We start from the raw sequence: 19,327 nt of genomic DNA, 5'->3' as shown, positions 1-19,327 counted from the left end.
CAGGGGGGAGGAGAGAGGTGACAGAGAAGGTTTAGAGTCGAGAAGGAAGGAGGGGAGAATGTGAGAAAGAAAAGAAAGCACTTGTGCATTCTAGAACACAGCAGCCTCTTTTCTATCAGTCACACAAAGAAAGAGACAAATAATCTGGCTAATATAGGAAATCATTGACATTCAAGTCACTGGGAAAAAATAAAAACAAACATACCAGAACAAAGAATCAGAGAAAGAAGGTGCCCCGTTTGGTAATTGTGATAACCGTCCCGAACACAGAACTGATCCCATGACCTAAACCTTCACACATGATGGGGTTTGGGAATGAGCCCAGTCACGGCGAACGACGACGCAATAGATTCAGGCCAAAACGGTTTGGGTTGCTACGGCCACTTTAATGCATTCTGCATAAGGAGAAACTAGTCAACTGTGCTACATTTTATTAAAAGTAATGTATAATTCATTTTTAAATGAATGAGCAGCTAAAGGTCAAGTGAGATCCAAGGTCCTGATTTGAGGGACCTTTAGAGCCCCCATCAGGTCGTACGCTGATGATCTTTAGTAAATGCTCGTATTTATATATTTAAAAAAAAAAAAAAAACACACACACACTTGAAAATGGTCACTCTACATTACTGGCAAAGAGCAATTATAAGAATTTGTTAAAGAGAGCATATTTGAGTTTTGTAAAGGTTTCTGCTAAAGTAAGCAATAAAGGAAGCAATGATCTAGCAAAAGGCGTTTGGTTTGTTTCTTTGCAAACAGACCAAACAAACCTTTGTGAACCTTTGTTCACAAAGGTTGAACACACTGCTGTATCCATGGATTTTGGCAAGTGCTGCATGATGTACACTTTGCAACGACAGCAAAATCTGCAGATATTGCAGTGATGATATCCGCTGAAATAAATCAACATGCTCGTCCCTCTTTCATCGGTGATTCCAAGGCTCCCTACGACCTTTAGCATCTTGGTTCAGTCGGTTGTAAGCATTAACTGCAGTGGGACGGCACCCAACAGGCCGGATGATACATCAGCATGCAATATGGAAACTCACAACATTTGGAATATATTAGTCATAAAACAGTCCCTTGAAATATTAATACCGCGGGCAATAACATTACAACAATGATAAATTCACAATATGTTGAGCAGTCTTCTAAGGCACGTAGCCATTTCCTCGGTGTCCTTCATGACTTGAGAGAACAAGATCAAGAATTCAATATAGGAAGACCAAAAACTGAACAACGTCCAGATATTTTCCAGCCTCCACCCAGGAGCAGTCATTACTTAACTGTATTACTGAGCAGCGACAATGTCCCACTGTATATGTGAAAGAGATGATCTCATAAAGCAGAATTTACTACTATTTTAAACAAAGACAACATAGTTGCAGAGTTGACATTTTGAACTGGCTTAACATCTCATTTTAAACAATTAGCATGATTATCACCGTCAGAATCACTAATTAAACACAGCAGCTTGTGTTTTTCTCAACGTGTATTGAATTGAAGATATAAACCCTTACAGAAGCCTTTTACACTCTTATTATTCAGAGCTGTCACGTTCACATCATTAAATCTAGGTAGGCTTTTGATGACATCTTTCTAACCTGATTATTCAAACCCTGAAAAGTGAGGCAGGAAATGGAGGAAAACTGGGAAAGTAATAAATGGAGAATAAGTAAAATAACAGGCAGACGCCAAAATCCCACTCTGGTGTAGCGGACATAATGAATAAAACCAGCATGCTTTGGTGCAGAAGGGGAAAAAAAGTTTCCTTTTAAATAGCTTCCTACACCTTTCCTGCTTCTTGTAAAATACTTTGCTAGCACTAAAAATGGATGACTTTGACTTTTCTTCTCATTGTAACAATTTCCTTCACATATTGTCGCCGAAGGGATAATCCGATACAATCTGCCAACACTACCAGAACATAATAGTTCTCACTGTTTCACGAAAATTCTCCAAGACGCATCGCACCCAGGACGTTTCAGCCGTATAAAGACCAGAACCACAGACTGAGAAACAGTTTTTACCCATCAGCCACCACCACGCTCAATGTTGCCAAGTGGTCGATTTGACCTTGCCTATTTTTATAGCCGTTTTATCAAGGAATAACTACAATGCAAGTAATTATTTACAGACTTTTTTTTTTTTTAGGCATTGTTTTTATCTGGAGAATTGCACCCAAATTTTGTTGTACAATGTTTCTTTGTTACAGTGAAGATAATGTCTAGCGGTTAGCGTGGCCTCATGTCTCCTCAGTATAATCCATTCATTGATTTTTGAAATCCCGTCAGTCAGGATGGAAACGGCTCTGTTCTAATCAGCTGATTTCTTGGTAAGCCTGCGACAAAATTTGCTTTCTTGTCTTACTTATTTTGAACAGGGGGATCCATGTCACAAGGTACTTGTTGCCATGGAAACCAGAAGTCAGATTTTTTTTTAATAAAATGCACCAATCAACCTAAACAAAGTTAAAGCTCATATTTTAAATTATTTTATAGGAGTTGACATGGACGCCATTTTGTATTTCTCCACATGGGATTGTTTTGGGCTTTTTTCACTACTTTCTTTTTTTTTTTTTCAGTGTTTAAAAATGACAGTGATGATGGCAAATTTTAATAACCCCCCTGCACCTCATTTGTTAGGTGTCAAGCTAAATTTTGGAGCCAAAAATGAGTCAAAAACAAGCGCTTTACTAAAACTCGGTTATGTTTCAAAAGACTTTATAAAACTCAACAGAATAGTTGAATAAATGATCATTTGCAAACTCTCCTGCATTTCTTTCATGAGCAACTGTCTTTTTTAATACAACACTGTTTTTCTTTTAGTAATGCCATCTGCAGATTTTTCTGGGAAGACATCAAGTTGATCTCCGCTGTTCCTGCTAACAGCCACTAAAATACGTCATGAACAGAAGATCAACGGGCTAAAAACACTTTGCTTTCTTCCTAAGCAGCTCTCTTACGTCGCCGACATGAATTTTTATTATCTCAGGACTCCGAAGCTGCTCAGAGTCGCCCATGGCCTCTGATTGTCAGGACATGGTGTGAGTCACAGCATTCATAAAGCTTTGATATTTACATCGCATGGCCTTTATCTGCTGCTGAATAAGGCAGTCAAAACAAGCTGACTGACTTGTTGGTGGAAGTTATCTGACAGCGCAAATCTGTTAGGATCTCAAAGCTTTTTATTGGGATTTCTTTTTTTTAGGTGTAATTAAAGATTATGCTTATATTTATATATAATGTTCTTCATATATGCATATGAGGAACATTATGAGGTTCTTCATATACAGGCTCCGCTTTTGGAAAAAAAAAACGTCTCAAGAAAAACAGCAAAGAAGTCGTCACATCTCCGCGTGTGTTGCTATATTTGAAAGTATAAATTAAACCTTCTGGTCTGAATCTCTGCATATAGCATATGAGGAACAGGATGACTCACTTCACACCCTTGAACATCACTGAGCTGTGAAATTAACAACAAAAAAAACCCTGCATAATTAAGAAAAATATGATGAATTTAAAAGCAATGCTTAGATTTACATTGAAAATAAACTCCAAAACAAGTATGTTTGTTTGTTTGTTTTTTCCTTTAAGCCTGTTGCAAATCATCTCCCACACATTTTATTCTAGTAATCCTATATCTATAAGTGCCACACATGAAGATTTTCATATATCCAATTTAACACCTTAATTTTATTTATTTTCCCCCTACAGAGGCTGCACACCAATTTCAGCGCACAGACGCCTAAAACTACCTAGTTATCGCTTGATTTTGTCTGAATCAGAATATTAATCATGCTGGAATAACTAACCCAACCATGTAAAGATAAATCCTTTCAGCCTGCCCACACTGGGGTCTTCCGAGGCTATCGCAGCATGACTTTTTCTATGATGAAACAGCAGCAAGCGGCTGAAGGGAGTGGGCGATCAGGACACAAACAGTTTTTTTTTGGTTTTTTTTCCTCAGCAAACAGCAGGGATGAGATGCAGAGCTGGCAGCGATATGGCATCCACACCTCAAGCACAGCCAACACGGCTCCTCGCTCGCCTTGGAAAGTCATAGGCCATCCACGGTTAAAATAGTTTATGCAAAAAAAGCAAATAAACCGACTCGAGTGGATCCAAGCTGGTTCGCACGTTGACAACTAAACTCTTTGTGTGTTTGTGGGCTGCTATGAGAGCATTTAGGAAAAAGAAGAAAAAAAAATCTGCAAAATTACAGTATTAATTTGCATATGTTTATATTTGAAACAGAAAAATATTCCCCCTGCTTCTAATATTCTGGTTCTGATTGTTACCATGAGGTTTTTCATATAGTATTAGGAAAATATAGAAGCATGCACTAAATTCATGGGTTGTTGTTCAAATACTCATTGCACAAAAAGTAACATATCTTCTTCTAAATAGAGTGATACAAGTATGCAAAGCAATTATTAACTGGATAGTCAGGCTGCCTGCTCAAGTTGTCACTTGCATCTTCCGTCCTATAATTTTACAGGTTTGTCATCATAAGCGAGGGGTGCCACACATTTTGGTTTTGAGCTACAGAAAGGTCTTTGCTTTTCAAATCAAAACAAATTAGTCTATTTTGTATGAGAAGAAAAAAGTTTAGAGGGATGTCTTTCAGTCAGACGAGCTACAGTGCACAGCAGGCTTGAGAAGTTGCTTTTATTATTAATGGGACAAAAATGGTGGAACCTTCGGCACTTCCTCATTAAAAAAAAAAAAAGACTTAAAAGAATGGTTTCAGAATCAGAATTTATCCTAAATGTTTGGCAGCTCTCAGACGATAGCTGGAAATAAATTTGTGAAAAAGCCCCAATGTAGCATTAAAAAATGATAGCATTACAAATTCTTTTTAAAAACTTTTTCACTCTTATTCCAACGCAATCTTTAATGAGTTGAGAAACAAACAGATCCCAGAGAGGACAATATATGAAAACCAAAGAGCAGCAGCAACGAGTTGGTTGCAAAAGTGTGCACACCATTCAAATTGTACTTTGTTGAACCACCTTTAAGCTCAATTTCCACATTCTGATTTCTTTGGTAGGAGTCTGTGAGCACCCCTCATCCGGACTTCGAAATATTTACCTGCTATGCCTTGAAAATATTTTCCAATTCCATCATATTGTGGGGACATGTTTTGTGCACAGCCTCTCTCAATGACCCAAAAGATTTTCTGGCTTGACCAGTCCAACACTTTGTACATGAGACCTAAAGGTTTTTGGTCAAAACTGACTTTTATTTAGAATGGTTCACAATCTAATTTGACTTGATTAACAGTCTAGCTCCTGATCAGAAAAAGTGCTCGCAAAGCTTGATGCTGCCACCTCCGTATTTCATCATGGGCATGGCATGATGAAATACCATGCACAGCTTTTGTTTTATGAGACATAGTTGTTTTTATCATTCCTACCATCTCTTTTGTATGTTGCCAAAACTTGGCATCATTTTTTTTATTTTTTTTTACAGGGGTGTGTAATCTTGTATCTACTGCCTTCATATAATTTCTTCAACATAGATTAGAGGCTTCTCTTTGTTAATGATTACTCTAAGTTAGCCTCGGATGCTGCTGCAAAAGTGAAAATATTGTTGATGTAGCCAGGTGATGGTGTGAGAGCGAAGACATCATTAGCCCCCGTCATCACACTTCATCAGAGGAGAGGAAGTGTGACCGCTCTGCAGGCATAATGAGCTGGAAGTATGAACAAAAGCAGATGGCTTTATGAGCCAGACAATGGGGTGCTTGTGACCGAACGTATATCATTCATTTCAATTTAGGCATTTAGGGCATTTTTTCTCTCTCTCTCTCTCTCTCTCTCTCTCCTTCTTGCTGGATGTCAGTGCAAGTCCATTACCAAGGCGCTGATGAGCTGCTATCACTCTGAATCAGGCAGTCTCTCTCAATGCTGAGATTAATTCGTTGATGCAGAAAGTGTACAGTTAAACTGTGAAGACTGTGTAGTTTTTTTTTTCTTTTTGATATAATAAGTTTGACTTTCTCCAGCAAAATAAAAGTTCTAAACAGCAAAAGCTGCAAACAAATGTATTTTTACAACCACATGACAGCAGCTGTCAGTCATTTCCACAGGTTTCTCTGTATGTCTTTGTTGACAAAGCAGCACCCAAAGAAACTTATCTGCTCCGTTGGAGGAGCCCACAACAGGACGGCTGCTATGGAGCAATTAAGACCCGTTTCTTAATCCAGCTGCCCTTGAGTGCCAACAAATGGAGCTGCTCTCCCTCCACCTCCCTCTCCGCCCGCGGTAGACAGCCAGTGCAACAGTGGCTACTCACCCCCAGTTTCTTACTCCGTATCCTCACGTACCCCTGCTTCACTATGTCGTTGAAGTTGGAAGCCATGGTGAGGGGAAGCGGGTCGCTTCCTATTCGAAAGATGCGGCGAAAAATAAATAGCGTCGTGTATGTTGGCTTTTGGCGAAAGCTTTAACTTGAGGCTACGTCCGTCTGACATCCAACAGGAGGAGAGCAAGCGGTGCGAGCAACCTGCTCCAGTGTCAGCTAGCGCTCAGGCTGGCCGGGCTCAGCGGAGCGATCCATCCGGGAGAGGAGGGAGATACCATTCGTCAGCTGATTCACTGAAGCCGGGGAGAGGTGGGAGGCAGAGGCGCTTCCTGGACCACACCATCCCGGGAGAACGAAGGGGGTGGAGTGGGGGGAGAGGATAGCTGTCGAGGATAACCTGGCTCTGCTATTCTGTTTTGGTTTGAGAAAGACAGACAGACAGATGTTTTCATTATTAGCCCTTTGTTTTTTAAAAAATCAACAAAGTAACAAAAAGGTAAGTCAACTTAAAACTTCAAACAACAGGACTGTGGAGGGGTTTTCTAAGTGCAGTCTGGGGAGTATTTACAGTCTTCAGGGGGATCGTATGTGGCCAACTACTACAAACAGTAAGACAGATTTCCAAGGTATTTGTCCTTAACAAATCTTTTTCTTCTTCTTCTTTTCAATTTCATTTAAATGCAGTCGTGAACATTCATAGATTTTACTCCAGAGCAGTTTAAGAAAATCACAGTAAATGAGTTTAGCATTTTGAATTTAAACAACAATAACAAAAAAAAAAACAAAAAAAAACGCATGGCTTACAAGCACTTTTGACTTGAGGATTTTGGCCAATGGGACAAAAGGTTTATAAACCACTGGCCAAGGGCAATATTAAAAATAATTTTAAAATGTTTAATCTACATTCAACAGCAGTTTAGGTTGTATGCAAATACTTAATAGTTACTACAGTATCTGAAAACCTGCTAACACATTAACACATCTAAGCTTGAAACCCTTTGTGCTTGGAGGGACATAGACTTTCCACATCTGCAGGCAGACGTATGGAGATGGGCTCCAGGGAAGATCAGTTTCAAGTTTGTTTGTTTTTTTGTTTGTTTGTTTGTTTTGTTTTTTGTGTACACAAGTGATGGGTAATATAAATGATCCCAAATATAGAAAGCTGTTCATGTGCTGTGAACAGCTTTCTACAAAGAGACAGAATATTTGTAGTTTCGGGGGGGATATTTATTGGCTTAGAGCCTGCGACCAGTCTCTAAATTTTGGCTTTCTTAATCTGAAAATGTTGGATTACTTAATAAATATGTACTTATTTCAGTCTGCCTTAACAGAGCCTTTACTTATCCATCTCGCAGAGGCATATTATAGACAACACCCATGATAAATAAGTCTGAAATATATGTCTTTTTCACAAAAAGAAGAGTTGACTGACAAAGACAAAAATTGAACATTAAAATACCTTTTTTTGGTATCATTTCAATGCAGAGTGAACATTTTAAGTAAAAGGTCTTGTGGTTTTTAACAGGATTAAGATCAACAAAATATGATAAAAATCAAAACAGAAATAAATAGACATAATATTAACCTTCTTGTAAATCTTGAAGAGAATCTGTGGAGTTTTCTGGTGTCAGTAGCACATACGAGGGGGTCCTAGACAGATGTCGAATGCTCAAAAAGGAATGTCAACGGTCTGTTTCTCTGTACAAAATGTCAAAGTAGAAGGCTAGAGTACCAGTCTTAGTTATGTATGTATGTTTTCTGCTCAACTTCCAGTGATTGCTTAAATTATTGCAGCATAAAGGATATCAGTGAGGCTATGTTGGTTCATCATAAGTGTGCAAAGATAGTTTCTCAAAAAGTGTAATCGCAGGATAGCAACTGTGCCCAGTTTGATTTAAATAATAACTCAAGTCTTTTTAGAAATAGGTCTTTTTGCTGCCTTCAGCTTCTTTGATGTGAGAATTTTTCTGCTTTTCATCATCCTGCATGCTAATAATAATATTATATGGACTCTTAAGTGAATAGATAAGTACGTAAAAAGATGACCTCATTCTTGGAAGGCATAAGTTGTGGATGTATCATACATTTTTCAAATAATATTACTTTTTCATTTTCATCTTTTAAACAGAAGGGACTCACGCTTTGGGCAGTATGCATGGTTAGTATGAGTGCCAGCATCTTTAATAGATATTGTAGCCTATAAATAATTTCTGCTGCCAAGTTTTTACTTTCACAAGTTTTGTTCTTTTTTGTGCATTCTAAGGCATGCACAGTTGAGTTACATGTATGGCATTTAAAACCTTAACACTACTGATTATAAGGTGCATTTGGCTTTATTTTTCTTTAATGAGAGCCATTCTCTTTCAACCTTTGACATTTTGTTTTTGTTAGTCTCCCGACTGAAACATAACATACAGGTTAAACCGCTTTAACATCGCCAAGTTTTCCATGTGATTTAAATTGATCTGGATTGTGGATACTTTTCATAGCCTCATTTCTGTGTAAAGACAAACATGATGCTTCTATTTTCTCACTGTGTGCAAGAAGATTGAATCATGCACAGAAAATTCTAAATCTGTGTTGCAACTGACTAAAGCTACACCACTGGACAGGACACATAAAAAGACCAAAAAGCTGGCTAATGTGCAATTTGGAGGTGTGTGTGCCTTTGTCTCCAGCAATGAGGACCGAGTCCACAGGTGAAACCTACGTGGATCTCTCAGTGTGAGAGGGGTACACTCTGTCCAGAGACTGTGGATTTCTCATTTTGTCTGCTTGGTGAAATCATTTTGGTTTCAGCTAATTCAGTGATCAGTGACCCAATGTGCATAAATGTTACAATAAGATGCTTGGATGGTGGTGTAGTTTTACCATTTTTGCTTTGCAGCAGTAAGGCCTTGCGTTTGCCAGGTTCTTTCTAAATGCATGTTCTCTCCTTATTCTTTGGGTTTTATCACACTTTCTTCTTCCCTCAGTTGAAAAACAAAATAATTCAGGCTTCCACCTCTTTATGGGTCATGTGTGTATTGTTGTATGTTCTGTGTGTCTCTGTTTTGCCACAAAAACACAAACATTGACTGGTGACTGAGCGTCAGCTAGAGATATTCACTGGAAAATGCATTGAACATGGTTGAATGGGGGGGCTAATGTCTGCTTCTTCCAGGGTGTTTTCCTTCATCCAGAACCAAAAGATGAATATGAATTACCGCAATCTCATTTTGTGAATGTTCAAAACAGTTTATGTCATGGCGCTGTCTCAGTTCACTGGGAAAAAAAAAAAGATTCTTTGCCTGCCAACATATTTGATCAAGTACCTCTTCATTATTTATAGCACTCTGTAACTCCCCTGGAAGGATGTCACAGCCAGCAGATAAAAATATGTAGCTTATTTGTCACTTGCACCTGAACAAATATTGCTTATTGTGCATTTGGAGTCACTGTGGAGTTGGCACCCTTCTTACTGCGGCGAATGGGGAAGCTTTCTGTTAGACTGCACTGCGTTTATCCCCAAATCTGTGATTATTTCCTACATTTTGATTGGTTGGCAGATGGCAGACAAAGGGGTTCAACCAGGGTAGCATTAATGCAAGAACCACCACTGACAACACTTTGAGGGTTTGAGTCAGGCACGTCTTCTGTGAATTTTCATCATCCTCTAACTAAAGAAACCATTCCTTCTTCTTCAACAATAGGTTGGATGTAAATACTTTAAACAACATGGTGGTTGGAACATTTCATTCCTTGCTTTGTTCTTTGCCATTTTGTTGCTACCTGTCTGAGCATGGATATTATCTCTGCATTTTATTTTTTTTTTGACAGATAGCACACAACTAAGTGAATACAATTTTAGCCCACCGCTGTACTTTGGCTTTGTTTTTCATCGTTAGCAGGCAGTTCTGGAAAAAGGATTTCTAATTCTAGTTTCGGAAGTGGAGATTGTTGTTGTGACGCTTCCACTGACATTTTGAAAATTCATCTTTGTTGAAGAACTTTAAGCATTTAAGGTTGGAATCTTGGCATCATCCTAATCATTACGTCCCTCTGGCTGAGCCCAAAAAGGTGATATTACTTGGCTTTAGAGGAAACTAGTTGTTAAAAATTAAATACTACCTTAAACCTAAAACTTTCAGGGGTATGAATAACTATTCAGTGTTGCAGTTGAAACCAGATATTTACATGCACCAAATAAAAAGACCTTTGTACATTATTTTTTTTTCCTCACTGTCTGAAGTAACATGTGACCAAAGCTGTCATGTTTTACTGGAGTACAGTAGCTATAGGATCTAAGTGATAACTGGGGATTTTCTAATCCAGGACATCAAACTGACTATTTCTTTGACACTTTTCTCTGAACAAAACAATGAAAACTCATTTTCATCTTACCCTGTCTTTTTATAATCAATTAAATGAGTGCAGCTTCTTAGTAATTCTAATTTCTTGAACAGAAGGCAGTTTGACTTTTGAGGACCAAGGGAGGAAGTTTAATTGCCGTCTGTTTCAGCAAGTAGAGCAATCTATCCACAATTACTGTTTCCCTCTCACTAATTCATGTACTTTTTTTTTCATTTTACTAAAATACAATCCCTCCTGCTGAGAGGAGGCTTTATCCAGTCTGCCCCTGACAGGTGCCACTTTGAGAAGCGTTATCCTGCCAAGTGTCAGCTTTTGAGACTGCAGGTAAATCTCACTCTCTCTCTCTCTCTCTCGCTTTCTGTTTTTGTGTTGGCGTTCATAATGTCACCATGGTGTAAAGAATAAACCTCTTTGAAACGAATGGCTTGACTTTGATCTTTTTCGCATCTCCCTGGACGTGTCCTCAAATATCAGACTTGTCAGCGTTGTTTTGTCTCCATAATCCTCTTTGTTCAACATGGCCCTGTTCCGTTCCTACTGCCTTGACATCCTCTCAGGAAGAAAACAAAGCTGACAAGAACCTCTTTTTTTTTTTTTATCCATTTTTGCCAAATACATAGTTCTGGCTACTGCCATTTGTCATCCCAGTTTTTAAGAAACTTTTCTTAAAAACTGGGAGCCCAGTTTTTAAGAAAAACAGGAGCCCAAACTGGTTGCTAGGGTTGTTTTCAACCCTAAAGAAAACAACCCTAGCAACCAGTTTGGGCTCCTGTTGGACTCAGGTAAATTAGCTGAACTCTCCAAGTAGACTGACTACTCTGCTTCCCCACAGTCAGAACCAAACATGGAGAAGCAGCATTCAATTTTTATGCACCAGAAATCTGGAACAAGCTTCCAGAAAATTGCAAAACAGCCGAAACACTAACTTTTTTTTTTTTTTTAATCTAAAAATCCACCTTTAGAGTTGGCTTTGATTAATAACTGGAAGTGTACATTTGATTATGATTATTCTTGGTGATTTGTCTGTTGCATGTTTCATAACTAACCATATGTGTTTACCATGTAACTTTGAAACACTTTCTCCTGAAATGTGCTACACAAATCGACTAGACTTGACTTGACTTGACACATAAACCAACACATGGCCCTGACATGCATGGGTGCTTGCCAGTGGGGTCAGATGTGTTGAGGCTCACTCAAGAGCAAGTAGACCTTCACCAAGGACACATGCAAAGCAGCCAATTTCTGCTGAGCTGTGGAAACCAATCCACGTCCAATATGGCAACTTATCAGCCCCGAATCTCATAATCATTGCCATTTTTCACTCTCGTCTCACATCATGTATCAGTCCCTTCCTGTCTATGATGATTGATAGTGAGAAGCCATACCATCCATTAAAGAAGCAAGCATTCCTTTTAGGAAAAAAACACACACAACCTGATCTGTTTATTCAGTCGCTACAGGGGCGAAGATGATTTTAATTGCCTGGTAAAATATTAAAACTGCTTTTGCATTAAATGCTTAGTTTGCCTGAGCGCTCCTTGGCTCATGAACACAAACAGCTAAATAATTAACACTTTCTAAAAAGATAAGCAAGGAAGAAAAAAGAAAAGAGAGAGCAGAAGTGAGGGAGAAATTCAACTCTGTGTGCCAGGTAGGCATTTTTACATGTAGGCGATGAAAAGAAAATAGAGATCACACATTATGTTAATGTTCTGCTTTGGGTGCCTGTACTCAAGCTTTTTAGAGCAACTCGTATCAGCCTGATATGTTAATAGTCACACTGGGACTTGGGGTTGATTAAATGTCAAAGCCTGGAGGAGGAAAACTTGAGTGGAGAAAGGCAAAACATTTCTTCAAATAGCAGAAATAGTTAGATCTGTGCAGTGCGTGTCCTTAGCTATGCAAGAATGATGCAGGTTACATGCGTGGCATGGAGTCTCATGGGATCAGGCTACGGTATGTGTGCCATTCACCCCCATTACATGTTGAAGTGGTTGGAGGGCTTCGCTGTCCTTCTGCAGAAGGTGAACCATGAGAGTGGGTGAACCAAGAGGGTCCTTTACTTCAGTCAATGAATGAGCAGAGTGTATAAGCCTTCACAAGGGCTCCTCATATTACCAGATTAACACTCAGAAAAAGAACTAAGGGTCTGATTAAATTTGTAGCAGCATGTCATGTCTGCCTCTGTGAATTAATTTGCGAGATGATTTAGTAGATAGAGCTTCAGTTTTCAATTTCATCCCGTCAGGGTTGAAATAAAGAACGCATTTGCATTCAAAAATGATTTGGGCCATTTTTCTGTCAATTTAATCAATTATTGAGCTTCTGGACCTGAACGCTTTTGACAATTTTTTTTTCTTTTCTTGCGGAGGGCACACTTATACAAGTTGCAAATAAAGCCAGAGGTGATTACTCATATCGTTAAAGAGCTTGGTTTTGAATGCTCTAACGTTATGTAAAAGATACACACACACATGAATTCTAGTCGGTGTAAAAAGGGTTGTGTTATATTTAGGATGTTTTACTTTTTTCTTTACATGTCAAAAAAATCTGTAGTGATGGAATTCTGTCTGCTAGAGTTTCAAATGGTACAACAACGACAGGTGCATGATGTTCAAAATACTTTTTTCAACATACCTTTCTTAATTTGTGCCACCTTTTAATTGTTTTGTTTTCATTGTCTGCTAAAACAATCATTGATCACACAATTGTTTTAATGATGGATATGGGCGTTTAAGGACTGATTTCATGCAGCCGCACCTAGCATTAGCAAGCAAGCCGTAAAGCTACATGATGCGTGGCCAGTTTTTCTGTAAAATCACATGACAGTCATTCTTGAAAGTTGCTGAGGACCCAAATTTTTAGCTTAGTTTTTTAAAGAAACTCAATTCACTCTACGTGTCTAAATTATCCTGTTAAGGACTGTAGGATGATAGGAACCAACTTTTGTTGTAAAATGAACATTTCTAAATCAATTTAAATATATATTGTGGAAGATTAATATTTGTTATGTTATTAGATGATTTTGTAATCACAACGTTGTGTGATTATGATCTAGCTGAAGCTACAGTGTCAGACAAAACGTAAGATAAAAGGTATCAAATTGACATCTTCTCCAACCCTCCACTATGATACTGCAACCTTTGGGAACAGCTAAAAAATGACTTTCACTTAAGTAATGACCACATTGCTCAAGTATTTAAACTTTCATCACTGTCAGATAAACACAGCTGTAAATGTAGAATTATATGGTTGATTTGATGCAAAACGTTGAAGTCCATCTTTTTAAATGAGCACATTAGTCTGACAAAAAAGCTAAACTCAGTGAGCACAGCCTGACACGTAGCAAGACAAAGAAGACCAAAAAAAAAAGGATAAACACAAACCAGAATGAAGTGTAGCGGAAAATAGAAAAAAAATAGGAACCAGAGAGGCAAGATCATGTATAGAAACACAAAAGAGAAGTTGATCACTCTCAGGAAAGGAAAGGCTACATCTCCCGTTGGTTTGACCCAGCCTTTGTCTCCTAAATTGGGGTCCATTCTGCGTCACAACAAGGCTAAACCCAAGGCGAGATCTCTGGAGTCTTTGAGTGAGTTTCGCTTGCTGAACTCTACTAAGATTTTAACTGTGTGATTTTGTCAGATGAGGTTAAGATTGAACTTTCTGGGGATAAAAAAAAACAACATAAAACATAAAAACATAGGGGTTTTCAACTTGAAACAAAGGGCGAATAGGTGTAAATGTCAGATATAAAGGTATAGAAGAGGGTCCGAGAGGCTGTAGGTTTATTCCTTGTATCTGAGAACCTTGTTGGATCGCATTGCGTCACGAATAATTTGAAAGATCAGGGAAATGTAAGTAAACATCTGATCGACTCAAAATGGTAAGCTGAACAAATGGCTGAATTAACCCATTTAATCCCAATTTTTTCTCAGACATGAAAATATTAAAATCACACGTCATTGATAGCCCTTTGAACTAATCAAGGGTAAGTAATTTAAAAAACTGTGGAAGAATATATGAAAAAGTGTGTTTTATGATCAGTCACAATTGTGACCGGTGGGATAATGTATGGTGCTCTCATTAAGATGAGCTAAAACTGTAGAAAATCATAGCATGTGAACATTGTTTCTTTATTTGAACATACCTTGCCACAGCATTACTTTAGTGCAACAGGGGAAGCGTGACTAATACCTACGCCCTGCAGAGGGCAACATTGTCTGCAGTGCGACGAGAAACAAGTGAAGCTGAAATGAGGCGCTCTCGTCTTTTCTTTTCATAAAAAAACGGAACAAGTTAGGTCAAATTCATTTTTAACCTTCTTAAAAATATAAAGCATGCAAAGATTTTATTAATATATTTTCTTTGTAATCTCTCCTACTCTAGATTTTGGAAGGGTAGATTCAGTTGGTTCTGCACTGGATAAAAATGGTTCTCGCTGAACTCTTTTCAAATAAATAAAACTATATTCAGCGTTGCAGTGGTGGCATCTTGAGTCCCTGCGGGTTATTGAGTTCTGTGTTTATTCTGACAGGTTTTATATAAAACAGGTGGTTTTGTGTGCTTCTCTCGGCCCCTGTGGCTTTTCGGTCCTACTTTAGAACTGGCAAGGGGACATGAGTCCAGAGCTCACCGGCCAGGTCGGGACAAAGCTACTCCTTTTACCACCGGGGCGGTGTCACAACGTCCCGTGTGTGTGTGAGCATGGAAAAACTAGTGGAAATCAAACCTCTTCCATAAATATATGAAAGGTCAGCAATTTTTGTCCCAGCCCCGGCCCGGCAGGATTCTGCAGATCATCTCAGGTTTGTTGTAGCTCTTTATGTTCCAAGAAACAGGAAAATGACCCAATTTTTTTTATTTGTATTGCTATAAATTATTTGTATTATTTATTTGTATTGCTATAAATTAGGGCTGTTTTAATTGACCAACAATACAATTGCAGTTTCTAAGTTTGTACTCCTTTATGTTGTGCTTTCGTCACATTACTATCGCTGACCAACAGAATTTGACATCAGCATGTCGCACTGTTTTTGCTTCATCCGATGTGAAGGCAAAGAGCAGAATGTCTCCATTTGCCACATATGACCTGATTTTTAGCGATATTTTTCAATCTTGGTTGTATTTAGCTTTTTCAGATTCTATTTTTAATTTGTACAGATAAATATTTCCAGATAACTATGCCAAACCTTAGACAAGCTGCATTTATAGACACAAAGTCAAATTTCTACTGTATGTTGCTGAAGATGTATTCCTTAATCCTCAAGCATGTAATAAATCCCAGATCACACCACAATGATTTCCTATGCAAAATGCTATTTTTGTTGGCTTTAGAGCACAATTCTGACCATTGTTAAATGCAACATGAAGACATAAAAGAAAAGTTGCCAGAGGAGGATGATTGTTGGGTCAGTGACAAACACCCAGAAGCAAACACCACTGCAGTGAGAAAGATACTTTTTGTTTGTATCGCCATGCACTGTATGGTTCCAATTCCTCTCACTGAGAAGAACATGTTATAATTTCTTTTCTTTTTTTTAATGCCTAGATCTGATGCAGACCTCACTTTATTTATTTGCAGTAGCAGAACTAACAGCAGTGCAGTCTGGGAGGCAGCCAGCCCCTCCTGGAGAGGTCCCGTAAGCAAAACTTTCCCCTCTTGCTTGTTTTAGGAAGACTTCGACATGTGGCCCACATCTGTATTCACGGTGTAAAAGCAGTCTGACTGACACCTTTTTATACAGGGGACAAATGTCAGCAGTGGTGGTACATGTGCGCAATCTGTTGACAATAAATCATCTCGTGTGTGATTTCTCCCCCTCTCCTAGTTTTGCTCTTGAAATATTCAAAAATATAGTTGTAGCCTTGCCAGTAGTTAAGTGAGATGTTAATCACTGTTCGAGCACTGCGAGAGAGGTGAAACTCACCTGAGACCAATTTTGTAAATATACCTTGATAAATCATATGGCGTTTTGTATATTTTCTGACCAATTGTTGCTAACTGTTGCAACATTAGTCAACATTGTACAATTTTCATCAAAGAGAGGAAACTTTTCTTCTCAACGGAGTGTTTTATTTGTGTTGGAACAGCACAAATATTTGATCAAAGAGCCCCCGGCAATTAGCTAACACATGTGCCGACTCTGATTTGCTTATATTACAGCTATTGAGACGTCAGCTCCTTCCAATTGTACTCCAATTGCACTTAAAGTGGACATATATTTTAGAAACAGAAAACCTAAAAACCTCAAAAGGCTGATACATAAATGCAACCAGAATCAGCCCCTCTGTTGTTTTTCATAACAACCAAGTAATTTTTATCATCTATGCAGGAAGTGTGTATAAGTTCCATGGGAAGAAACAGATGAAAATGATAGATTTCTCCTCGATCATAAAATACTGCTTCTGCACTGGAGACACCACAACCCAAACCCAAGAAAAGAGGACACAACATAGTTTATACTACAGGTACTACATGCAGCTCAACACAGGGGTAATTGTCCGGACCACCGTGAAGACAGAGGGTATTGTTTGTGAGCAGAAAGTTTGTTGGTTTGTAGATCACTATTTAATTTCCTTTCCACCCACCACATGGTTGAAGTAAGACTCAAGGCCAAATGTGAATAAAACTAACTGCGGACTGACTTGTAGATTTAAAGTGGAGTTTTGACAGCTGGGTTACTGTTGTAATTAAATTTTAGTTATGCGGTCATGAAAGTTTAGTCAGACTTTCATAACCGCAGCACGTGGTCAGAGGACAGGGAGAAATTACGGTTATCTGAGAATGCTTCCAAAAATGTTAATGTTATTCATTTATGTCGCGGGATATCACTGCTTTACGCTCGTGGTGGTTTTAAAAACACAATCCCAAATGCCGGACAGTGCAACTAGCCCAGACCAGCCTAGACCTCAGTTCGCAAAGGAGGGGCTTCGCGGCACGCTCCTGTGACGTCATTTTCGTGCGCGCCTCGCTGCTTCTCTCCAGAAGATGGCGTGAGGGTCTATTAATTACAGGTGCCCACAATAAACGTTCCAAACAACATCCCTTTGCGACAACTTTTTGCTAACTTGCGCTGGCTTTCTGCAATGCTTCTTTACATAGAGTCTTCGTTTTGGTCAAGTAAATAAATAGCTCATGACAAAGGCAGTTAAACAACCGGTGTCATAATGTCCCATGTTGTTCTAATAATTTTGTCACCTGCCAATTCGCTTAAAAAAGTCACCCAAATTAACTTGTTTTTCACCATCAAATTCAAGTAGTTTGCGGCAGCAGCAATTTTAGTACACACTACATGTTTCTAAATTGAGTGTGTTGTCATGACTGGTTATTATAAATCAAGTGTCCAAGATTTTATGGAGGCTTAAAATAGCTCAATAATTACATGAGTCACCTTGCCACTCAAGAAAAGCTTACTCTTCCCTCACCAAAGTACTCCCTTCGTCAATGCAAAAAAAAAAAAAATTAAAAAATAGATAAATAAAAAGAACCCTTCTTCACAGCGTGGCTGTGCACATGCAATATTTTTGGATCACGAGGGCAGCGCAAACCCACTCCCTGTCAAGTGTTATGTTTTGTTCATCTGCCAAAGTAAAGGTTTGACAAGGAGGAACATAGTCATTAGCACTGGCAACCATAACTTCTCACTTCACTTCTGACTGTATCACCTCCATCTGATTCCCATCCAACTGTACACCGGCCCCAGACAGCACCAAGAACATAAACAAACAGGTAAGTAAATGTAAAAAAAAAAAAATAAAATAAAAAATAATAATAATAATAATTTGAGTAATCACATCCATATTGACTTCACAAATTCACGAGCACATCCAGACACATCGACTCGCTCACTCTCTCTCTGTCTTCCTTAGGTATAGATGGTCCCTTTGACACAGCCTGCCAGACTGCTGCCATGCAACGCCACATTTAGCTCTGCAACAAGCGCCAAACTGCAGCAGAGCACAGCACAGTGAGGAGGTTATTAATGGCCTTCTTTATTTCAAACGACAGTCTAAAAACACTGGTGGCACCATGCAGACCCTGCTTGCTACAAGCTTGTCTTTCATCCCATCTGTCTTCACTCCCTTCACTCTCCTTGGTCCTAATGGCCCCCTTGGCTTTCACTCCGTCACTTTTGCTCCTAATACATCCTTGTCTGTCTGGCAAGCTCCCAACAGAGGGTCTTATTGACTTCGTGAAAAAGCATCTAACAATCTTTTAATAGCACAGATGTGTTGCACTTTTTCTTTAATTATTATTTTTTTCTATAAACTGAAGAATCTTGAAGAGGAGAACTGAGCACACAAGGTCACGCTCACAAAGCCAAGAGATCATCAAAACTTTGTAGTTTTTCCCCTAACCTTCAAGTTATCTCTGCTGACCTTCTTGCCTTTCATTTCTCAGAGCCTCATACCACCTATCCCTTCACCCTGCTGTGAATTTTGACACCTGTTTCATGTATCCCTCTCTTTACTTTTGGGTGTGCAGGAATGGCCCATCCGTCTCCCAGCGCCCTGCAGAGCACAGCCAATCATGAGCCAAGTGATTCCGTTTGATAAAAACTTGATATACTTATATGCTAACATTATTGTAAAAAAGTTTTATACGTACGTACTTGTTGTTCATTTCCAAGAATGTGGAATGCATGCAAACTAATTTGTGCGTA

At 38.8% G+C, this 19,327-nt stretch overlaps 1 protein-coding gene across 2 annotated transcripts in view; it reads right to left on the bottom strand.

The window, feature by feature from the left end:
- dok6 (docking protein 6) overlaps nt 1–6,594 on the bottom strand; it is a 59,525-nt gene extending 52,931 nt beyond the window's left edge. The window contains exon 1 of one of the 2 annotated variants that reach the window (XM_007554620.2): nt 6,297–6,594. In XM_007554620.2, coding sequence (XP_007554682.1) covers nt 6,297–6,362 — 66 coding nt within the window. In that variant the 5' untranslated portion in view covers nt 6,363–6,594. The remainder of the gene's footprint in view (nt 1–6,296) is intronic. The other variant, XM_007554619.2, reaches the window with a different exon arrangement.
- Nucleotides 6,595–19,327: the final 12,733 nt, after the last annotated feature.

Source organism: Poecilia formosa, unplaced genomic scaffold, assembly GCF_000485575.1.
Source record: "Poecilia formosa unplaced genomic scaffold, Poecilia_formosa-5.1.2 Scaffold64, whole genome shotgun sequence".
Classification (NCBI taxonomy): Eukaryota; Metazoa; Chordata; class Actinopteri; order Cyprinodontiformes; family Poeciliidae; genus Poecilia; species Poecilia formosa.
This window is presented reverse-complemented; position numbering and strand designations above follow the sequence as displayed.